Source organism: Camellia sinensis, chromosome 1 (assembly GCF_055761805.1).
Source record: "Camellia sinensis isolate YWXY chromosome 1, ASM5576180v1, whole genome shotgun sequence".
Classification (NCBI taxonomy): Eukaryota; Viridiplantae; Streptophyta; class Magnoliopsida; order Ericales; family Theaceae; genus Camellia; species Camellia sinensis.
The window spans coordinates 200105269-200125133 of NC_138961.1; the positions used below are offsets into that span (position 1 = coordinate 200105269).

Genomic DNA, 19865 nt, shown 5'->3' on the forward strand with positions numbered 1-19865 from the left:
CAATAACTGCTCTACAAATGGCAAGGGCTCTGTTTGAAGGAGAGATAATGTGTATGTACTTTAATTAATTAAATATAGATTCATCAATGTTGAGTCTGTGAATATGTTAATTTGGTGAACTTGGAAATTTGTGTGTGGAGGGATGACTATAATCCTGGAAAATGTGATTAGGCTTATACTGAAGTTTTATTTCAGGTATCATTTTCTGAAGTTTTATTTCAGGTATCATTTTCTGCCTGCCGATATGCTTTATTATGACAATTGGAAACTCTGCACTAATTTTGGGTCTCTGGTCTGTTCACTTTTTGTGGACAAATTATTGCATTGTAAGGTGTGTTATTGGACTCCTCAATATCCATATATCATTTCTTCACCCAATTATCTTCTCTAGCGTGTAGTGATTGCTTTCTCACTTCTTTGATGACAGATCTAAGCAGTTTGGGCCAGTTTTGAAGTTTGTTCTGTGTTTATTCATTTCTGTTTTTTTGATTTTGTGGCCATCCATTGGCATTGTTGGAAGTATTATTGGTGGCTCTGCATATGGCTTTCTCGCACCGATGTTTGCCACTTTTAATGCTGTCAATGAAGAGAAGACTAATAAATTTTACCACTGTATTTATGTATGTTTGAAATGTCCCAACTATTAATCTTTTTAAAATTCGATGTTCTTTGAATCTTTGTTGCCTTTGATGCTGATAAATTCCCTAACTATTAATGCTGTAGGATGGAACTTCTGACACTGTCAAACAGAGCTTTACTTTTGTGAGGGATTTTATGGATATATGTTACCATTCTTACTTCTCAGTTACGGATGACCTACGGAGTCAGGGGCATCAAGATGGAAAATATTTTGAGATTAGGTCTGTTGTTTGTGCTTTTAATGTTTGGAACTATTGTTTGTTTTAGACTCTTATCAATTATCAATTTGTTTCAGACTATAAACCTGAAGTAGAATTTTTATTCTCATATGGAAATCCTCAAAATGAACAAAATTGGCCAGCCTGTTAGAACATTTATAGTATCTTGCAGTCAAATGCTTGATTCAACACATGCCATTTTGATCCCCAGTCTTGTGGTTGAAAGTCGAAACATCATGGTTGCCACATGTCATTTTATTTCCTAATTTTAGATATTTACTTTTGATAAACAAATAACCTTAGCAGCCAATTCCAAATCATAAAAGTAGATACTCTCATGCAGTTGGAAAGAAACAGATCCCTTGATTACTTTCGTAGAGTTGATTAGTTTTTTTTTTGGTAAACCTCGGCGGCACGAGAGGAAATATTGATAATCCAAAACCGAGATGGGGACATAATGAACCTTACCTCTCTTGCGAGAGTTGATTATTGGATTCTAACTATCATGGTCCATAAAACTTATGCATTTATCTTTTCCTTTCGTTCAGTTTTCTCCCATTGATTGGATTAAGATTACATTTTATTTATTGTAATTTGTATCTAGAACCATCATTTTTGTGCACGACCATATGGTTTCTGGATTCTGTTATTGTTGTTGAAACTGTGCTGATGACAAGTAATGCATGATCTTTGTCAAAAATTCTATTGAGACATAAAATTGTTGCTTTGCCTTTTGGCTAACAGAAATAATGTGCTAGCTTATCATTTTGCATTATGGCTCTCTTCAGTCATGCCAATGTAGATCTTTTGGCATTCATGCTGAAGCAAATATCCCAAAGTTTAGGCTGAAAACTATACATTTGTGAGATACATTTCAGGTTAATTACAATCTATACATTTTATAAAATTAATGGATAATTATATATTAAAGTTAATTCTACATTTTATAATTATACATTTTATAATTTGGGGCTTACAATCTGCTTAAGATCAAATTGTGTTTAATAAAATTAATGGATAATCATATATTAAAGTTAATTCTAATCATCAATTAAATTAAACAAATATCTAGAATGTGCACGTGTGTAGTGTGATGAGTGAATGGGTGTATGTTTGTTGGAGACTTTACTTACTCAAGGGAGAGAATGAAATAAAGAAAGAAATGAAATAAAAAAGGGAGATGCAAGGGTGCTCTGGAAGCAGCCGAAAGAGAGAATGAGAGAGAGAGAGAGCTTCATTACTTATATGTATATGGTGGTCAATCTGCTGGTGCAAATCGTGGAAAAAGAAGAGATGAAAAATAATGAAGAAGAATAATTAAGCTGATATTACCCCAATATCCATTGAACACCACGCCACACCTCACCTCACTCACTAATGATTTTGAAAGAGTTATTTGTTATGATTGGCAGGACTTATTAAGTGTCCTTTTGGTTCAAAGGGGTTTTATTATTTGTTTGGATTTGTTTTTTGGGAGCGTGAATTGATACATGGACCAATTGTTAACCAAACATTTCTAACATTTTTTTATTTCTTTTTGTTGCTCACTCACTAATGATTTTGAAAGAGTTATTTGTTATGATTGGCAGGACTTATTAAGTGTCCTTTTGGTTCAAAGGAGTTTTATTATTTGTTTGGATTTGTTTTTTGGGAGCGTGAATTGATACATGGACCAATTGTTAACCAAACATTTCTAACATTTTTTTATTTCTTTTTGTTGCTCACTCACTAATGATTTTGAAAGAGTTATTTGTTATGATTGGCAGCACTAATTAATTGTCCTATTGGTTCAAAGGGGTTTTATTATTTGTTTGGATTTGTTTTATGAGGGTGTAAATTGATACATGGACCCATTGTTAACCAAACATTTCTAACATTTTTTTATTTTATTTTTGTTGCTCACTCACTAATGATTTTGAAAGAGTTCTTTGGTATGATTGGCGGCACTAATTAATTGTCCTATTGGTTCAAAGGGGTTTTATTATTTGTTTGGATTTGTTTTCTAGGGATGTAAATTGATACATGGAACAATTGTTAACCAAACATTTCTAACATTTTTTTATTTCTTTTTGTTGCTCACTCACTAATGATTTTGAAAGAGTTATTTGTTATGATTGGCAGCACTAATTAATTGTTTTATTGGTTCAAAGGGGTTTTATTATTTGTTTGGATTTGTTTTTTGGGGGTGTAAATTGATACATGGACCAATTGTTAACCAAACATTTCTAACATTTTTTTATTTTCAATAAATTTGCTGATACATATCAAACAAAGAATCTGCTGATCATTTATTTTATTTGATATGTATCAACATCTGATCAAATTTTATCTACTGATACATATCAAACAATAAATCTACTGATACATATCAAAGTTTACATTCAAAGTTCATTCAAAGTATAAATAAATTTCATTCAAAGTTCTATCAATTTATCTGTTGAAATTTTTTCTGTTGATATGTATCAATAAATTTCATTCAAAGTTCTATCAACTGGTTTGTATCTCTATCTGATTGATTGGGGTAAATGATTTCTGTTCATTTTATATTGTTGGGTTTGAATTTTCCAGAATTCTCTCTAAAATTATCAAATTTACATTTGTCTTTCACACATACGTATGAGCGAGTCTTGCATTCTATTGTTTGTAACACTAATTAACATCCTTTCTAACACTGTCAGTCTGTCATCATTAACATGTATACCCAGTGTGTTAGTGTTCCCCTTCAATTACTATGCATTTGTGTACACCATTAACATTTATTGTATACAGTTTTTATTTATTTATTTATTTATTATTATTATTATTATTATTTTTTTTTTTTATGGTTAATTGACGGAATGCTTTCAATATATTTCAGGGAGGAATTTAAGGATGAGGAGATGGTTGATGTGAAGTCATTACACATCCGAAACTTTCTCTGAAGTTGAGTTTGTTGGTTACTATTTTGCTTTGCATTTAACAATTGTTAGGATACTCATATCCAGCAATTGTTTGAAGAAAAGAGATTATAACTGTTCAGGTATTTGTTAAAATAAAAGGAAATACTGGATTAATGTTTTGGTCATTTGTATGTGTCCGGTCTATCTTATCTTTAACTCCTTGAATATTGATTGGTTGGCGATCTCCAATCACAGTGAGATTTGAAATTGCAGTTGAAGTGCTGCCTCTTTTGTTTTCAATGGCCAACTTTTGTTTTAAGCTTCTGCTATATTACAGAAGGATTTTGAAGCTGTCTTCTTTGATTGAAATTTTTATTTTTCAATTTTTAAGCTAGGGATATATTACAATTTTTAAGCTTCTGCTATATTACAATTTTTTTTTTAAACTTGCTCTTATATTTTGATTTGCAATATTGGTTAACATTATAAATCTGATATGTTTGTTTCTTAATTTGCATTAAGATTAGAGGAGTTATTTTATTTGAATTTTGTAGAGCATGTAATACAAACAAAATTGTTACAAGTTCTTTAAAAAGAAAAATATTTTAATATGTTTTTATAATTGCATTTTAATCTTAATATTATTTACACCGTGCCTTTAGACACGAGCATACGGTAGGTCTTTAGGCAGAGCACTGGCTGGTGTGCATTATTTGATATTTAATTTTTTCTATATTTGATTTGTTTGGAATTGTAGAGTACAGTCTATTAAATATATTTTTATAACTGCATTTTAATCTTAATATTATTTACACCGTGCCTTTAGGCACGGGCATACGCTAGTATATATATATATTATGATATTTGACCCAAATATTCCCTACAACACATTTATAAACATCTATAACTTTTGAACCAAACCCAGAAAAATACATAATAAAACTTCACTGAGCATTCATTATCTGTTCTAAAATTTCTTAAGAACTATAATAATCAAATTAAAAACCTCAAATGATTTTTATAGAATAAGAAACAAATGTGTAACAAGGTGGACCTCACATGTGAGAACTCATCATTTATATTACATTTATGTCTCATTATATTAAAATTTTAGGTTGCGTTTGGTTGTGTTTTGTAAATGTGATTTGAGAGTATGAATTGTATTTTGAATTTGTGTGTTGTAAAATTATGATTTGAGTGTAGAAAATTTGTTTGGTAAAGAGTTTTGAAAATAGTTTTGGAAAAGATGTTTGATTTGAGTGGGGAATTGTTGATGTGATTTTTGATATGTGATACAAAAATTTACAACTCATAACTAAATATACAACTCAAAATTATTTTAAAGCACATTAAAAATTAAAAAAATTTCAGAAATTTTTTTTTCCAATTATATAAATCAATTGCAAAAAAAATAAAATAAAATAAAAAAAAAATTCCTGTACAGCAGAGGACATCCAGGTGAATGTCCCCATGGACGTCCGGGCGGTAGTCCCTAAGGACGTCCGCGTGGTCTTCCCCTGGCCAAAATTTGAACAAAAAATGCGGCTGTAATACAGAGCTCTCTGCAGAAGTTTGAAAAGTTGATTCCAAACACACAACCAAACATCATACTGAAATACACATGTGGAATTACATTTTGAATTCACACCCAAACAGAGCCTTATGTATTTGTAACATAATTGAATGTGATAAGTAAATCAGCACAAAATTACTGAAAACCACCAATAATTACTTGTTAGTAGTGATGGTTTTGGATGAGATTTTCTTTCACATCTTTCTTTTTTTTGGGTGCCCCCTCCACACATCTAATTGGGGTCAGAGATTAATTAATTCATGATTTGTGAACCAAACGTGGGGCTGGGCTCGACACTTGTTCTGTGTGGTTACAATGTCAACAATTTTGTTTTTTTCCTTTTGGAAGATGGAAATGATCGATCAACTCCAAGTTTATTATGCCAAATGTTCAATAATAATCATCAATAAAAAACTGTTGACTTTTTACATATGATGTTGAAACGATAACTTTTATGCACTATGAGAGTTTGGCCAATTCAATGATGAAAGTTATTATAAATATGCCAGATGCTTTAATAACAAGAATAATGTTTTGAATGTTTCATTTTTATTTTTTTTTTCTTAAACCAGAAAAAAAAAAAAAAAAAAAAAAAAAAAAAAAATCATTTTACAAATTTAAGATTTAAACATAACCTAAACTAGTTGATGGGAAGACCAAAGTATTTATATAATATTGAGGATAAAATTTATTTTACCCTTTTGTGGTTTGAGGCAAAATCACTTTACTCACCTATAGTTTTTTTTTTTTTTTTTTTTTTTTTAACAGCACCTATAATTCAAATATAGTTAGAAAGTTTTTATGTGATTCTGGATCAAAGTACAATCGTTAATACCGTTAACTATAAATGTTAAAAGACTATAATACTCTCAATTCTTATATTTATTTATTTTTGCTTACTTTCTTTCTCTCTCCTCTCTTATAGACATAATTTATAGTGTCTAACCTTAATTCAATTAAATCACAATACTTTTAAATTTTTAATTATTTATTGTAATTCTTAACTTTTTATTCTAATTTTAATTTAATTATATTTTCAATCACAATTACTCTTAAATATTTAATTATTTATTGTAATTTCTTATTTTTAATCTAATTTTAATTTTACTTTATTTTATATCACAATTAATTCTAAATTCTTAATTATTTATTATTTTTTTCAATATGTTAATTTAATTTTAATTTAATCATATTTTAGATCAATTTTAATTATTATTTATTTTATATTTTTATTTAATTATATTTTAAATAAATTCTTAATTATATTTTAGATTTTAGATCAATCTTTAATTGTATTATATTATATTTTATTTTAATTAACGTATTAATTTAATTTTAGGTTTGGAAAAAATTAGAATCAAATTGTCTTTTTGTTGTATTAATTTCACTTTACTTTTTCAAAAAATCAAACTCACTCTAAAAAAATGATATGTGTGTGTATGTGATTTTCTGACCACACTGCCTGCTTAGTAATCAGCTAGAGAAAAAAATAAAAACGAGAGAAAATAATGAAGACAACTGGAAATTATTATCGCAAATAAATTGCATCAATCCCTTGTAAATGGGAGGAAGCCGTGGCAAAGATACGTAACCAAAAAAGTAAACCCTTCTATACAATTATTAGCCTTATTAGCTCCAGAATAGACTTGAGCATTGAAGAAATTGTTGTCGGCAACACACTAGTGTTTCTGTTTTCCCTCTTTTATTTGTAACTTCTCGACGTAACGCAACATAGTTGAATAAAATTTCCACTTTTGTTTTGTCATGATTTTTGTTGTTGTTTTTTCCTTGTCGTAGATAAAGCGCTGACTTTGTTCGACACTAGGAAATTTTATGTTTTCTCACTGTACCAATAACCCTTGCTCTGTAGGGAGAGGGTTCTCTCCGATCAGGTATCTCAATGGGAGACTGCTATTAGACTTTCGTAGGTCCACCACAGAGCCTTCATCCATGGAAATTTTATCGATAATCTGAGCTGTGCAACATATAGAACTTGTCAAGTACTTTATTCCTGTAAATAAATCACGTTGATCAAATATCGATAACTACTTGATCAAGTCATATTTGTATAAATAATTTATTTTAAAAATCAAACTTACTATTGATATAAATATGACATGATTAAGTGGCTATTGATATTCAATCAATATGATTTTTTACAAGAATAAAATATTCGACTAGGCTTACAGATTGAACCGTTCGAATTATTGATACAAGCTCCGTAGTGAACCCATAAAGACCCAACATGCTACAGCACTCTCCAGTCTGTTTTGAACTGGAGAGAGGTTGTGGCGTGCTCTCTTGGATTTGGATAGAAATTTTTTTAAAAAAAATAAAATAAAATATAAATATAAATTATATTTTACTTTTTAAATTTCTACTCAAATTACAAACTCAACGAGCATGAAAAATATGTATAATCATTCAAAATGGTCTGGACCAAGTTTTAGGCCCTATTCACCAGAAAGAAGCCGATTCTATTCCCAACCCAAACCCATCTTTATGAAGGCATTAAGGTTAGGAGTCACAAGAGCAGTACTTTCGATTGCGGCCCATTTAACTCTTCACTTTCTCGACAAAAGCCCTAAAAATGTAATAGCATTTGGATGGGTCGGTGTCCCAAAAAGGCCCACATAAACGTACTACTGTCCAATGCGAGCTTGCACGAAAGTTCCTCCCTGCGTGAAACATGTGATCCACATATAATAAACAGAGCTCCAAATCCATTTTTAATTCTCTTCTCGCGACGAACACGCCGATCTAAGGACTGGTTATTGTTGAATTATAATTTAGATAAGAAGAAGAGAGGAAATCTAATGGCATCGACGTTCAGCGGAGATGAAACTGCTCCGTTTTTCGGCTTCCTCGGCGCCGCTGCTGCCCTCGTTTTCTCCTGTGAGCAATACCCCCCAATCCTAACCCTAATTGTCTTCTTGTTGAATTCTTTCTACTCTACGTTTGGTTCCCTAGAAAGTTCAGGAAAAATATTAAAATTGTATGTGTTGCTTTTGGTAATGTTGCTAGTTTTACTTTTTTTTATTTTTTTTTAAAAAAAGAAACAAACTTCAGAAATCATGAATGATTTTGGCTTTATTTTGTGGACACAGTAACATGTTGGGCACCAAAGTGTTGTAATTATAACAAAAAACAGAAAGATGAAATCGAGTTTGAAGGTTCAGGAAACAAAGACAGAGAACTTTGTTTTTCTGCCAAAAGAGTTTGAAGGTTGCAAGGTCTTATGTGTTCCAAAACAAGTGAAAGGACAAATTTTTGCATTCACTTTTGGCCCCAAATTTTGTGACAGTTTTCAGTAAGGAAAAAAAAAAAAAAAAAACTAAAAAACATAACCAAACAAGTTCTTTGTGCAATTTTAAAATTTAAAAAAAAAAAAACAAAAAAACAAAAAAAAGGAACAAACGGTTAGAATTTGACTTCATGTTTGTTCCAGGTATGGGTGCTGCCTATGGAACTGCAAAGAGCGGTGTGGGCGTGGCATCAATGGGTGTAATGAGACCAGAGCTTGTGATGAAGTCGATTGTGCCCGTTGTTATGGCTGGTGTGTTGGGTATTTATGGTCTGATTATTGCTGTGATCATTAGTACAGGTATTAACCCGAAGGCCAAGTCGTATTACCTCTTTGATGGATATGCGCACCTCTCATCTGGTCTAGCTTGCGGCCTAGCGGGGCTTTCAGCCGGAATGGCTATTGGTATTGTTGGAGATGCTGGTGTTAGGTACTCTCTCGACTTCTATCTATCTTCCTTCAATACTTTGTAGGGGTTTTATTGTTTGGATTTTTTATTTTAAATTATAGTTGAATGTGGTGCATTTCTGGTGGAAAAATGAAATTAAAAAGGAGTTGTGTCCATGGTATTTGGCGAAGCTGTTTGTTGACATATGCTCTTAAAGCCATTGCATTATGTTATATGGATGGGGATATTTGATGTAGCATATAATCTAGAAGTGGCATCCTAATAGGGAATTGAAACCACAAGTGATGGCTCGGCACCGCACCACACCTAAGCAGTTGTAGGAGTAACTTTTATTGTGCACATGATTTGAACAATCATTATTTTTAGTACTCTAGCTGTTGGTTTACATTTTCAATGGACTAAATATGATGCAGTTTCTGTATCTACCCGTAAGAGGACAGGATACAGCACATATGTTTATTTAATGTGGTAGTTAATGTATTTGATTTAGATGCTTTAGGTTTGTGTTATCTTCATTGGATCAAGAATGCATTTTTTTGGAACCGGGGATATTGATAGATTCTTTGTAGAAAATTGATAAAATTATGTCATGTGAATGAGTTCTTTGATATTTTTTCTATATTATTTATCATAAAAAAAAAATTATTCATAGGAAGTTTGCAGTAAAAAGTTTAATGATGCACCCATGCTGACTTTAGTTTCCTTGACCTTGAGGTGATCTTTTGGAATTATAGTTTTATTTATTTTATTTATTTTTTTTTTTTTCTCTATCCATGTAATTTGATCATATTTTATTTAAGGAAGGATTGGCATAAGTTCCATTAATTTTGGGGAATGCATTCTAGCTAAGGCGCATATGTGAAGCAATAGAGGCCAATACTGAGAACTTTCAATTTATTATAATGGTGCAGTCATAAGGTTTTGGCAATGGCAATGTTATGGAACTTTGGTCCAAAAGCGTAGTGTATAGCCTTTCTCATTGGGTTTAATTTTTGTCTATATTTTTTTTAATCTCAATAACTCTCCTGATAGAGAGGTCTTTTTCCTTTTTTAGCATTGTATTTTAGGAGTTAAATCTAGTGCATTTATTTCTCTATATTACTTTCAAGTTAATTTTATTTTGTTAGTTCATTTGGTTGTGGGTGTTAGCAAGTAGGCTTGATTAAGCTACTCAGATAAGTATTTTTCCTCATTCAGCTATATTGAGACCCATAATTTTCTCAAATGGACCATCCTTCCTTCCCTCCTGTAAAAAAGGGTGGACAAGAGGGCAACCTGAACATGACAACTCTCCCCAAGTATGACCGTAGTAGCTCCTACACGTTAAAAAGCTAGATAGGACAAGCCTAAATGTCCTGCTGATGTGGGTGATCTGTAGACAGTCCCTCAAGTTGAGTTAGCCCAATGCCCAACCTCAATCCCACCGAGAATCGATATGAGTCTTGCGTTCCTTCGCAACCGTAGGTGAGACTTGAACCCTAAGTCGTCCTGTCCATAAAACTACATGGGAACAAGCCTTTACTACCAGGACACCTCCTTCTGGTGGACTTAAATGTCTTTATTCAGTCTAAATCTTTTTTTGCCTGAACTTAAAGCAAGGCTTTTTTTTCTTTTTCTTTTTTATAAACCTTATTTGAGTTGCATAATGATGATATTTTAAAGAGTAAATTACAAACACACTCCTTGAGGTTTGCTTAAAATATAAATTACCCCCTATATTTTAGAAAATTACAAATGCACCCTTTTCAAAAAAAATTATTTAGCAAAATTAACTTAAAAAATGAAATTCCTAACTGCTCTCTAATACAATAATAAAATTACCTAAATTATTAATTGAAATAAATTTCTGACATCATTTAAAACTGTTAATTGACTCTATGATTTATTAATAAAAGGGGTCATTTGTTATGAAATTAAAAATTTCAAGGAGTATGATATAATTTTCAAAACCGCAGGGGGCAAATCATATTTTAAGCAAACCTCAGGGTGTGTATTTGTAATTTACCCTATTTTAAAATGTGGCATTCAGCCGGCAATCACGATGTTTTTAAATTTTGGTCGGTGCAACTATTTGAACCTAGGTTAGCATTTGGGCAACTTGTAAAGACTATCCTCTTTGCACATTGGCATTATGCCAACTCTGTAACACAATTCAGAACTGGTTCCGTTTTCTGTGATTTAGTTTTCATTTTTTGACTTTCACGTGCAGACAAGATTTTAAATAACGATGGCAGTTACTGTAACGATAGCGGTAACGCGGACACGGTTGCGGGGTGTAACAGTTGTAGCATAGTGGTGGCGGCAACCGAAACTGTGAATTTTTTAATTCTTCACACAACTTTAAGCGAGCATACCGATATGCATGTTTTTATTTCATAATCACATTTAGTGAGGCTCAAAATGATTTTTAGTATTTTTTTTTAGTTTTAAAACATGATCCAATATATATACTAATTTTTATATATAGTTTTAAGTTGCTATGGAGAATTATCCTATTGTTGAATTTATTTAATTTTCTTTACTTTACTAGTTATAATTATGGATAATTTTCTGATTTGTTAAGAAAAAAAAATGAATATTAAAAACAATAGTCTCATAAATAGAAGTTCAAAATACAAAATGTCAACATAATAATGTAAAAATATATAACATGAAATCTAAATTTTGTTCAATAAATTTACATAAGAGAAATAGATTAAGTTCATATTCAAATATAATTAAATAAAAAAGTAATGAAATCTTGTAGAACTTGAAGATTGGACATTCAAAATATGTATAGATAACATTTTTTCTTAAATTCTATATAACTAGAAAATAAAAAGAGAAAATAGCAATATCTACAAAATTTATAAAAAATTATATATAGAAGTGTAACGGTTGTAATGGCCGTAACGGTGTTGTAGCGGCCGATGCTATAGCAGCAATGTAACGGTTGCTACAGCCTTTACGTAACGGTAGTGGCTGTTACGGTCGTGAATTTCTATTATACCGCTATAGCAGTCGTAACGACTAGCGGTAACCACCACAACCGTTACATAACGGTTGTGGCCTCTTTTTAAAACCTTGTGTGCAGATTTTATAGGTGTTGCTTGTTAATTTATTTGCCTAGTTGAAAGTCTATATCTTCTGCTTCATTACTGAGATGCAACAACTCTTGTCTAGCTTCTTTTTTTTTTTTCCGTGGTCATTAAGAAATGTGTTCTTGTCCACTAACAGTCATTGGGTCTGGATGTATGTAATGATGTCAGGTCATAACAAATAACCACAACTAAAAACGGAGAAAAGAGATATTCATATGGTTTTTATCGATTTTGAGAAAGCATATGATAGAGTATTTCGGGATATAATCTGGTTGGTGTTATCAAAAACTTACATTGATGTGATTAGGGATATGTATAAAGGTGTGGTGACCACTATTAGATTGCCTGCTGAAGAGACGAGTGAATTTTCAATTACTGTAGGGTTACATCAAGGACTAACCTTAAGTCCTTATTTTTTCGCTTTAGTTATGGATGAGTTGACGAGCAATATTCAAGATGATGTTTCATGGTGTATGCTTTTTGCAGATGATGTCATGTTAGTGAATAAGACTAAAAAATGAGTTAGCACTAAGTTGGAGATTTGGAGAAAAGCACTTAAATCTAAAGGATTTAGGATAAGCAAAACTAAGACACAGTATATGAAGTGTAATTTAAGTAACAGTTACAATGGAAGCAGAGGAGAAGTGAAGATTGAGAACTAAGAATTACTTAAGAGTGAACATTTTCGTTATTTAGGATCGATTATCACAACGACTAGGGAGATTAGAGCGGATGTGGTCCACAGAATTAAGGCGAGGTGGCTTAAATGGAGGAGTGCGTTTGGAGTACTATGCAATAAACGAGTACCCATTAGACTAAAAGGGAAGTTTTATAGAACGACTATTAGACCAGCGATGTTGTATGGGACGGAATGTTGGGCAACTAAGAAACAATATGTAGATAAGATGAGTGTTACTGAGATGATGATACTAAGGTGGATGTGTGGCAAAATTAGAAAAGACAGTGTTAGGAATGAGTATATTCGAGAATGGGTAGGAGTAGTATCGATAGAAGATAAGTTGAGAGAGAATAGATTGAGATGGTTTGGTCATATATAACGGAAACCAACAGTGGCAGTAGTGAAGAGTTGCGATACAATGACGATAAATGGTAGTGTTAGGAGAAGGGGTAGACTTAGATTGACGTGGACTAGTGTAGTAAATAGAGATATGAATCTCTTTAATTTGACTAACGAAATGGCTTTGGATAGAGTCGAGTGGAGAAGAAGGATTCATGCAACTGACCCCATTTGATGAGACTTAAGGCTTGGTTTGGTTTGGCTTGGTTAGATGGCTAAAATAAGATTCTAAGTGACTTGGGGATGACAAATTTGGTCTGGGATGTTTTTAATGCGCAATAATAAAGTGCAGTGCCCATGTTCTCATGAATTATGATATGATGAGCATACCCTTTTTGAGGGCACATCTAATCCTTGTCTAGTGTTTGATCTTTGCTTTAACCGAAATTGAAAATAGATTTTCTTCTTCTTCCTCCTCCTCTTCTTCTTTAGGATGGTTATAAAATCTACTTCTATCCACGTGAACTTGGTCTTTAAGGAGTTGTTCCAGTTCCTCATTGCACTTCCATCCATGGATGCTAGAGCTTAATGTCATATTGCTGAATGGTCCATGCTCCTATTGCTGATAATTTCACTGTTTTCTACTTGGTGCTGTATATAAGCATAGAGTAGTGATCCACACATAAAAAACTTAAACATAATGACATTGCTGGGTTTTGAGCTGATCACTTCGGAACAAATAGACCGTTGAGTTGCCTTTAATTACAGAAATAACGCTGCCACATCATTCTGGTGCAATATTCTTTATAAAAAATCTGGTGGAATAGCATTTTCCATAAGGATATTTGTATTTGATATCAAATCTTTACATTCATTTGTTGAAATTTCTTTAGGCAATCAGCTCATGGCTTTGGATCCATTGATATTTTTGTGGAATAGAGTAGTAGCTGTATAAATGTCAGATAGATCTAATAAAAATTTCCTTCCTGATATTTGACTATCACTGCAGAGCTAATGCACAACAGCCTAAGCTTTTTGTTGGAATTATTCTCATTCTCATCTTCGCGGAGGCATTGGCGTTGTATGGCCTTATTGTTGGCATTATCCTCTCTTCTCGTGCTGGCCAATCAAGAGCAGATTAGAGAATGGTGTCCTCGCTCTTCTTACAGTTCGTTTGCATCACCTTATTATCAGGTTAGTGAGGCTAGTTTGGAAGTTGCAATCTCTTATTATTGTGATGCATGCAATTTCTTCTTCACATCATTAAGTAATTCTGTGCTTGATTGTAATATTGGTGACAATTTCCTCTGGGAAATAAGGCTTTGTGAAGCTTGTTTCTTACGTTTGCATCTTTGTATTTTACATAAGTTCCAAGGAGCATACTATTCGTCTTGTGATACTAGTTCGTGTACATGTAGGAGTGTTATTTTAAGTACAGCTTTTTCTCAATTTCAATTTCAAATTCTTAATTTATGCATCAGTGATGGTGAAAGAATTGGACATGGAAGTTGCCACTCATACGGCTTGTAGTAGACAAATTATGTTGCTTTATGATAGATAATTGCATGTTAACCAGTAGACACTCCATGCAAGGTTTCGCCAAGCAGCTCTGGATACCACAAATTTGTTTCAATTACTGGTCTCCTTTTTCTTTTTAGTGATCAAACCTCGATGGTTGCTTTCGTTGTTTACCAATGCTATTAGGGTTGGTTTGAGATGTTCTAAAAAAGTGCACTTTTTGACTTATTGGCTTATATGGGTTGGGTTTGGGTTGGGTTTGATGTGATGTGTTAGAGAGGTGATGTGATTTAAATAAGATGATGTGACTTAAATAGGATAGTAACTTTTTGATTTTTTGTATTATTTAGTAGATGCCAAACTTGGCCTTAATTTTGGAAGAGGAGTTTCTGATGTACCAATTTTATCCTCCCTTTTCTCATCCCTTCTTTCCCCAAACAACGCTACCCGCCTTCTTAGCCCTTCCTTTTCCCTCTCTTTTATTATTGAAGCAATAGGAAAATTTTCCTTTATTTCCCATTCGACCTAAACTTCCATTCTTCACTTCCATCTAAACATTGTGTAATAGTTTATGTATAATGAAGGGAAGGGGAGATGTGACTTAGCCTGACAAGTCCAAAGATGTCATTAACTTTTCACAAAATCATATCAAAGTGATTTCCACGGCAAAAATGTTATTGAGGGTGACAATAGGGTGTTTGGTGCTTATTTAGGTTTCCTATAAGTTTTGTTTTTTTTTTTTTTTTAATATTTATATTTATGCTAGGAATTTGTGTTCAGAGCATTTAGTGTTACTTTTATTTACAGCTAATGATGCAAAACTAATTTAGCCTTTGTTGGAAAGTATGTTTTAGCGTTTGTTGTTTGAGGCCTCGTTTGGCAAGAGGCTATTTTAGCCAATTAGCCAAAAAGTTACTAAATTAGCCAAAAAACCAACAACCCATACCAAAAAGTCAAAGATTCTCTTTTCTCTCTACTTTTTGCACATCTTTTCGTAATTAGTCAAAAATCATCCCAAACATACAAGTTTTTTTTACCTATCTTTTTAGCCAAATAGCCAAAAAGTTACTAAATTAGCATGTTCCCAAACGAAGCCTGATTATTAGTTTTAGTTTACAATAAATCATAGTAAACGAGGTGGATAGGATCCAAACTGGTTGTGAGGTGCAAGCAGATCAGCCCAATTGCTGGATCTGGTCAGGTTGCAACTATGTATAGTAGGTTGGCTTTTTTTAGTTGGGTTTTGTGGCTTGCAATTAGGGGATATACAGTACAAGGGCATCGTAAATAAATTAAGTGAGACCTTAGAATAATGCATATAGATAAGAGGGCAAACTGTGTAGCCTTTTGGTACAGTCTACAGGAAAGTCTGAATTCACTGCAAGCGCCACCTCTAATTTTTTTAGCCCACGGATATTAGAAAAAGGTTAGCAGCACAAATTGATTACAAAATCAGACATAATTTTTTTACATAGGTGGGTTTTATTTTTTTACATAGGTGGGTTTTATTTTTTTTTGGATTCTCTCAAATTACCTATGAAAGATGATTGTATCTAATTTTATGATTGGTTTGTATACAAGTAGAAGCACTATGCATGTTATAAGAAGACAATGGGCTCCACAGTCTCTTAGCTGTTACTAGGGTCATTGGACTGTATATATAAGTGTAACTTTGGGTCCTTTGATAATGTTTGATTTATGTAACATGTTTTTGTTTTTGTTTAAAAGCAAAAATAAAAACACTAAAATTTATATGATAACTTATGTTTCAGATAAAAAATTAAACTTAAAAGATAAAAACGCATTGGATGAGTTAGAGTTAGGGTTGTTTTGGAAAGATAGTTAAAAGTTGACTTTTTGGCTTTTTTTTTAGCTTTTTTTGTAAAAATATGTGTAAAAAAAGTGAGAGATAGTGTGACCCAAAAATGGATTAAAAGTTAGAAGATAGTTTTTAATCATATGGAAGTGGTTAAAGAGGCCAGCTGTAGGGCAATCATTTGATGAAAATTTATTTTTGAAAGTAAGTGAATAATTTAGGGGGTTTTATTTTCTTTGGGCCTGTTTGGTAAGTGGTTTTTTGGTTTTTTTGTTAAAATGTACTGTGGAAAAAAAAAGTTTGGGAAAAACTTTTTTATTTTTTATGAAATGACAATACAAAAAGTTTTTTGTACAATGAATGTGAAGGATATTTTAATTTTTTGGTATGAGTTGTGTGATTTTTTTAATTAAAATCTACACTTCCCAAACAAGGCCTTAGACCCTGTAGTAACACGTTTGATGAGTTATTAGAGGTGTGGCCTAGTGATCAAACACATTAGCTCGCTTTTGAAAATAAATAATGCGTTTGTTTTTTTTTTTCTTTTTTTGCTTCCCCAAATTTCGAAAAACAGTTTAATGTTTTTGTTATCAGTTTTTTAATATTTTTAGAGACAAATAAATAAATAAATAAATTTAAAATTTGAGATTTGTAACAAAATATCTTGAGTTTTTAATTTTGTAAATTTAAATTTTAATATTTTGATTTGCTTTTAATTTAAATTATTTTTCTATTTTTGTTAAGTATAAAATGTTTAAAATATCATTTTTCATTGAGTTTAATAATTAAAATGTCTTCTTTTTTTTTTACTTAACGAAAATAAGTAAATAATTTAAATTGAAAATAAATAAAAAATTTATTAAATAGATAAAATTAAAAAATTTAATTTTAATTTATTAGAATGGTCAAATCTTAAGTTTTTTTTTTTTTGTTTGTAATTTCTTTAAATTTTTTTTTTAAAAAAAAAGAGTTGGGTTTATCGAAAGCTTTCGAGGTGAAAGTTCAATATCTATACCAACAAAATCAAATATTTATTGTAATATATATTTGTATTTTAGTGCAGTGTGACTGTGTGATCTGAAATGAATTAATAAATAAATTAGCAAGTGGTATAGAATGGAATTCTGAAATTAAATAAGAAAATATTTTAGAGCTTTAATTTTTGAATTTTAAAATTAACTCTAATGAATTGACAATAGGTTCTACTGTTTTGGTTTTGATTTGTTTTTATTTTTATTTTTTTTTACTCATTATCATATCAGTAATGCTGTATTAAAATATCAAAAATTAATATTCGAAATTATTGTCGAATTGAATAATACAAAAAACCCACAAGAGAGAGGACTCTTTTAACGGTCACTGCTTCAGATTTTGTCGTCTTTTGAACGATGCTCGAGGTAAGTCTGCCCAATACATTTTTATTTTATTTTTGCACACCTCTTTGATTCCTGTGTAGTTTTTATTTTTTTGCATTCTTTGGCTTTTTTCGGAGAATCTCGTTGCGTGTGCGCAATAAACACCCCAATAATCCAGCAAAAAGAAGAGCTATTACGAATCACAACAGTGGTGGCTATGCTCATTTGTTTACAAACTAACAACACAAAAAAAAAGAGAGAGGGAAGGAAGGTTTGTGTTTGGGGTCTACTCACAAAATGTAAATTAGATGACAAAATACATATATTATTATTGCAATCCATTTCAATGTAGGGGTAGGGGTAGGGGTCTAGTCATGAACCCACAAAGAGTTGCGAAAAAAAACAAAAACAAAAAATTGTTATTGAGATTGGTGTGGGTCACCCAATTCAAAAATTTTCTTTTTCACTTTCCCCTCTCCTGGTCGGCTTGATCCTGTGAGTTTCATTTTGTTCAGGCACCGTTTTGGGAAGAAAGTTTTCAAGTTTTTTTTGACTATTTTATTTACAAAAAATAAAATAGGTTATTTTAGTTACAACAAACAAAACATCACATTCAATCCATAATCATTGCACTCTTTTCTCATGAAAAAAGTCAAAAAATCCTTCCTCAATCAAGCTTTTTAGTCCAGGTTAAAATAGCTAAAAAATTAAAAAGCCAACTCACTTCTCAAACGGAGGTTATATGTATTTTTTATTTTTGATTCTTCTATTGGGAGCTATATAATTTTTTTAAATTGTATACATTGGGCACACGATTATATCTTAAATCTCTCTATTTCTAGTCTCTAAACGCTGGCAATTATTGAATTATGCATCAAAATTCAAATTATAGTCACGAGTGTATTGAGATAAAAGGCAAACATATTGGGAAAAACTATTTGAGTAATGCTATACAAAGCGATTTTTTTAAAATATACTTACTATAAAAATGTCAAATAAATTGTTCTCATCATTTGAAATGTCTCCTTTTAAATACAACCGCATCATATTGTAAAAAAAAAATTTGTTAAAAAATTATTTACATAATAATATTTTTTTAATTTTTATATTCACTCACCACTTCTCTATTTAAAGCAGTGAAATCTCGCAGTCAATGAAAAATTGAAACTCCACTTAGGTAGATAAATACATGCTCGGCCAAAAACAACCGGCCGACATCACGAAGGGGTGACGTGGCAGCTTGCCATAGGATTATTTTGAAAAAATAATTAAAATTAAATTTTTTTGAAAAATATATAAAAAAAATATACAAAATGACTTGATTTAAAATGAGTTAAAAATTTAAAAATCTTTCCAAAATAGTCCATATTTGGTTAGTCCTTTATCATACACCAAATAGATTAATCAAAAGTGATAGGAATTTTAAATAATTTACTAAATTTTTTATCAAACCTTTAACATGAGTAGTATGGAATCTATACACATGTAAATTTGTATAAATTTCACACCTATGTAAAAAATTTATTAAATTATTTAAGATTTATAACATTTTTTCCGAACATATAAGAGTGTTTTAAAAAATTAGTGAAAAATTAACTTTTAAATTTTTTTTAATCTATTTTATTTTTTTATGAATAAAAAATATAAAAAATAATTTGACCTAAAATGAATAAAAAATTAAAAACTAACATTTTACCTTTTTTCCAAAAGACCCTATAGTCACGAGCCTTACTACCTCTTTAATAGAAACAAAAACAAAATTAATTAATTTTTTGTAATTCTGGGTGGCTTCATCTTGTCAGTCTTGTTCTCACTGACCCCAACACTTAAACGGCTACATTTTGTGAGAGAGAGAGAGAGAGCCCAAAACCCAAACAGAGACCTATTTAAAAGCCACGTGATGGAACCCAGTGGTGACCAGTGTACTCCTCCCGTCCTTGGCGCCAAAAACTTGTGGACCTCTCTCTCCCCCTCTCTCTCTCTCCCCCTTAATAACTGCTCAGATGTTGTCGTTGACTGAAAAAACAAAAAAACAAAAACAAAAACAAAAGACAAA

The 19865-nt window shown here is 31.4% G+C and overlaps 1 protein-coding gene and 1 long non-coding RNA gene across 2 annotated transcripts; both read left to right on the forward strand.

Moving 5' to 3' along the window:
* Positions 1 to 246: 246 nt before the first annotated feature.
* On the forward strand, positions 247 to 1142 carry LOC145790504 (uncharacterized). Its single transcript, XR_014329269.1, has 3 exons — positions 247 to 331; positions 428 to 620; positions 724 to 1142. It is a non-coding gene; the product is annotated as an uncharacterized LOC145790504 (long non-coding RNA).
* A 6823-nt stretch (positions 1143 to 7965) lies between these two features.
* On the forward strand, positions 7966 to 14569 carry LOC114302022 (V-type proton ATPase 16 kDa proteolipid subunit). The gene is made up of 3 exons (XM_082892561.1): positions 7966 to 8204; positions 8758 to 9043; positions 14130 to 14569. Exons 1-3 carry the CDS (start codon positions 8126 to 8128, stop codon positions 14260 to 14262), a joined length of 498 nt encoding a protein of 165 aa, XP_082748687.1. The 5' UTR covers positions 7966 to 8125; the 3' UTR covers positions 14263 to 14569.
* Positions 14570 to 19865: the final 5296 nt, after the last annotated feature.

Coding starts and splice junctions, on each gene's coding strand:
- LOC114302022 (XM_082892561.1), top strand. CDS start 8,126: ATGGCATCGACGTTCAGCGGAGATGAAACTGCTCCGTTTTTCGGCTTC. Junction 8,205..8,757: donor TGCTGCCCTCGTTTTCTCCT/GTGAGCAATACC, acceptor TGTTTGTTCCAG/GTATGGGTGCTGCCTATGGA. Junction 9,044..14,129: donor GTTGGAGATGCTGGTGTTAG/GTACTCTCTCGA, acceptor CTATCACTGCAG/AGCTAATGCACAACAGCCTA.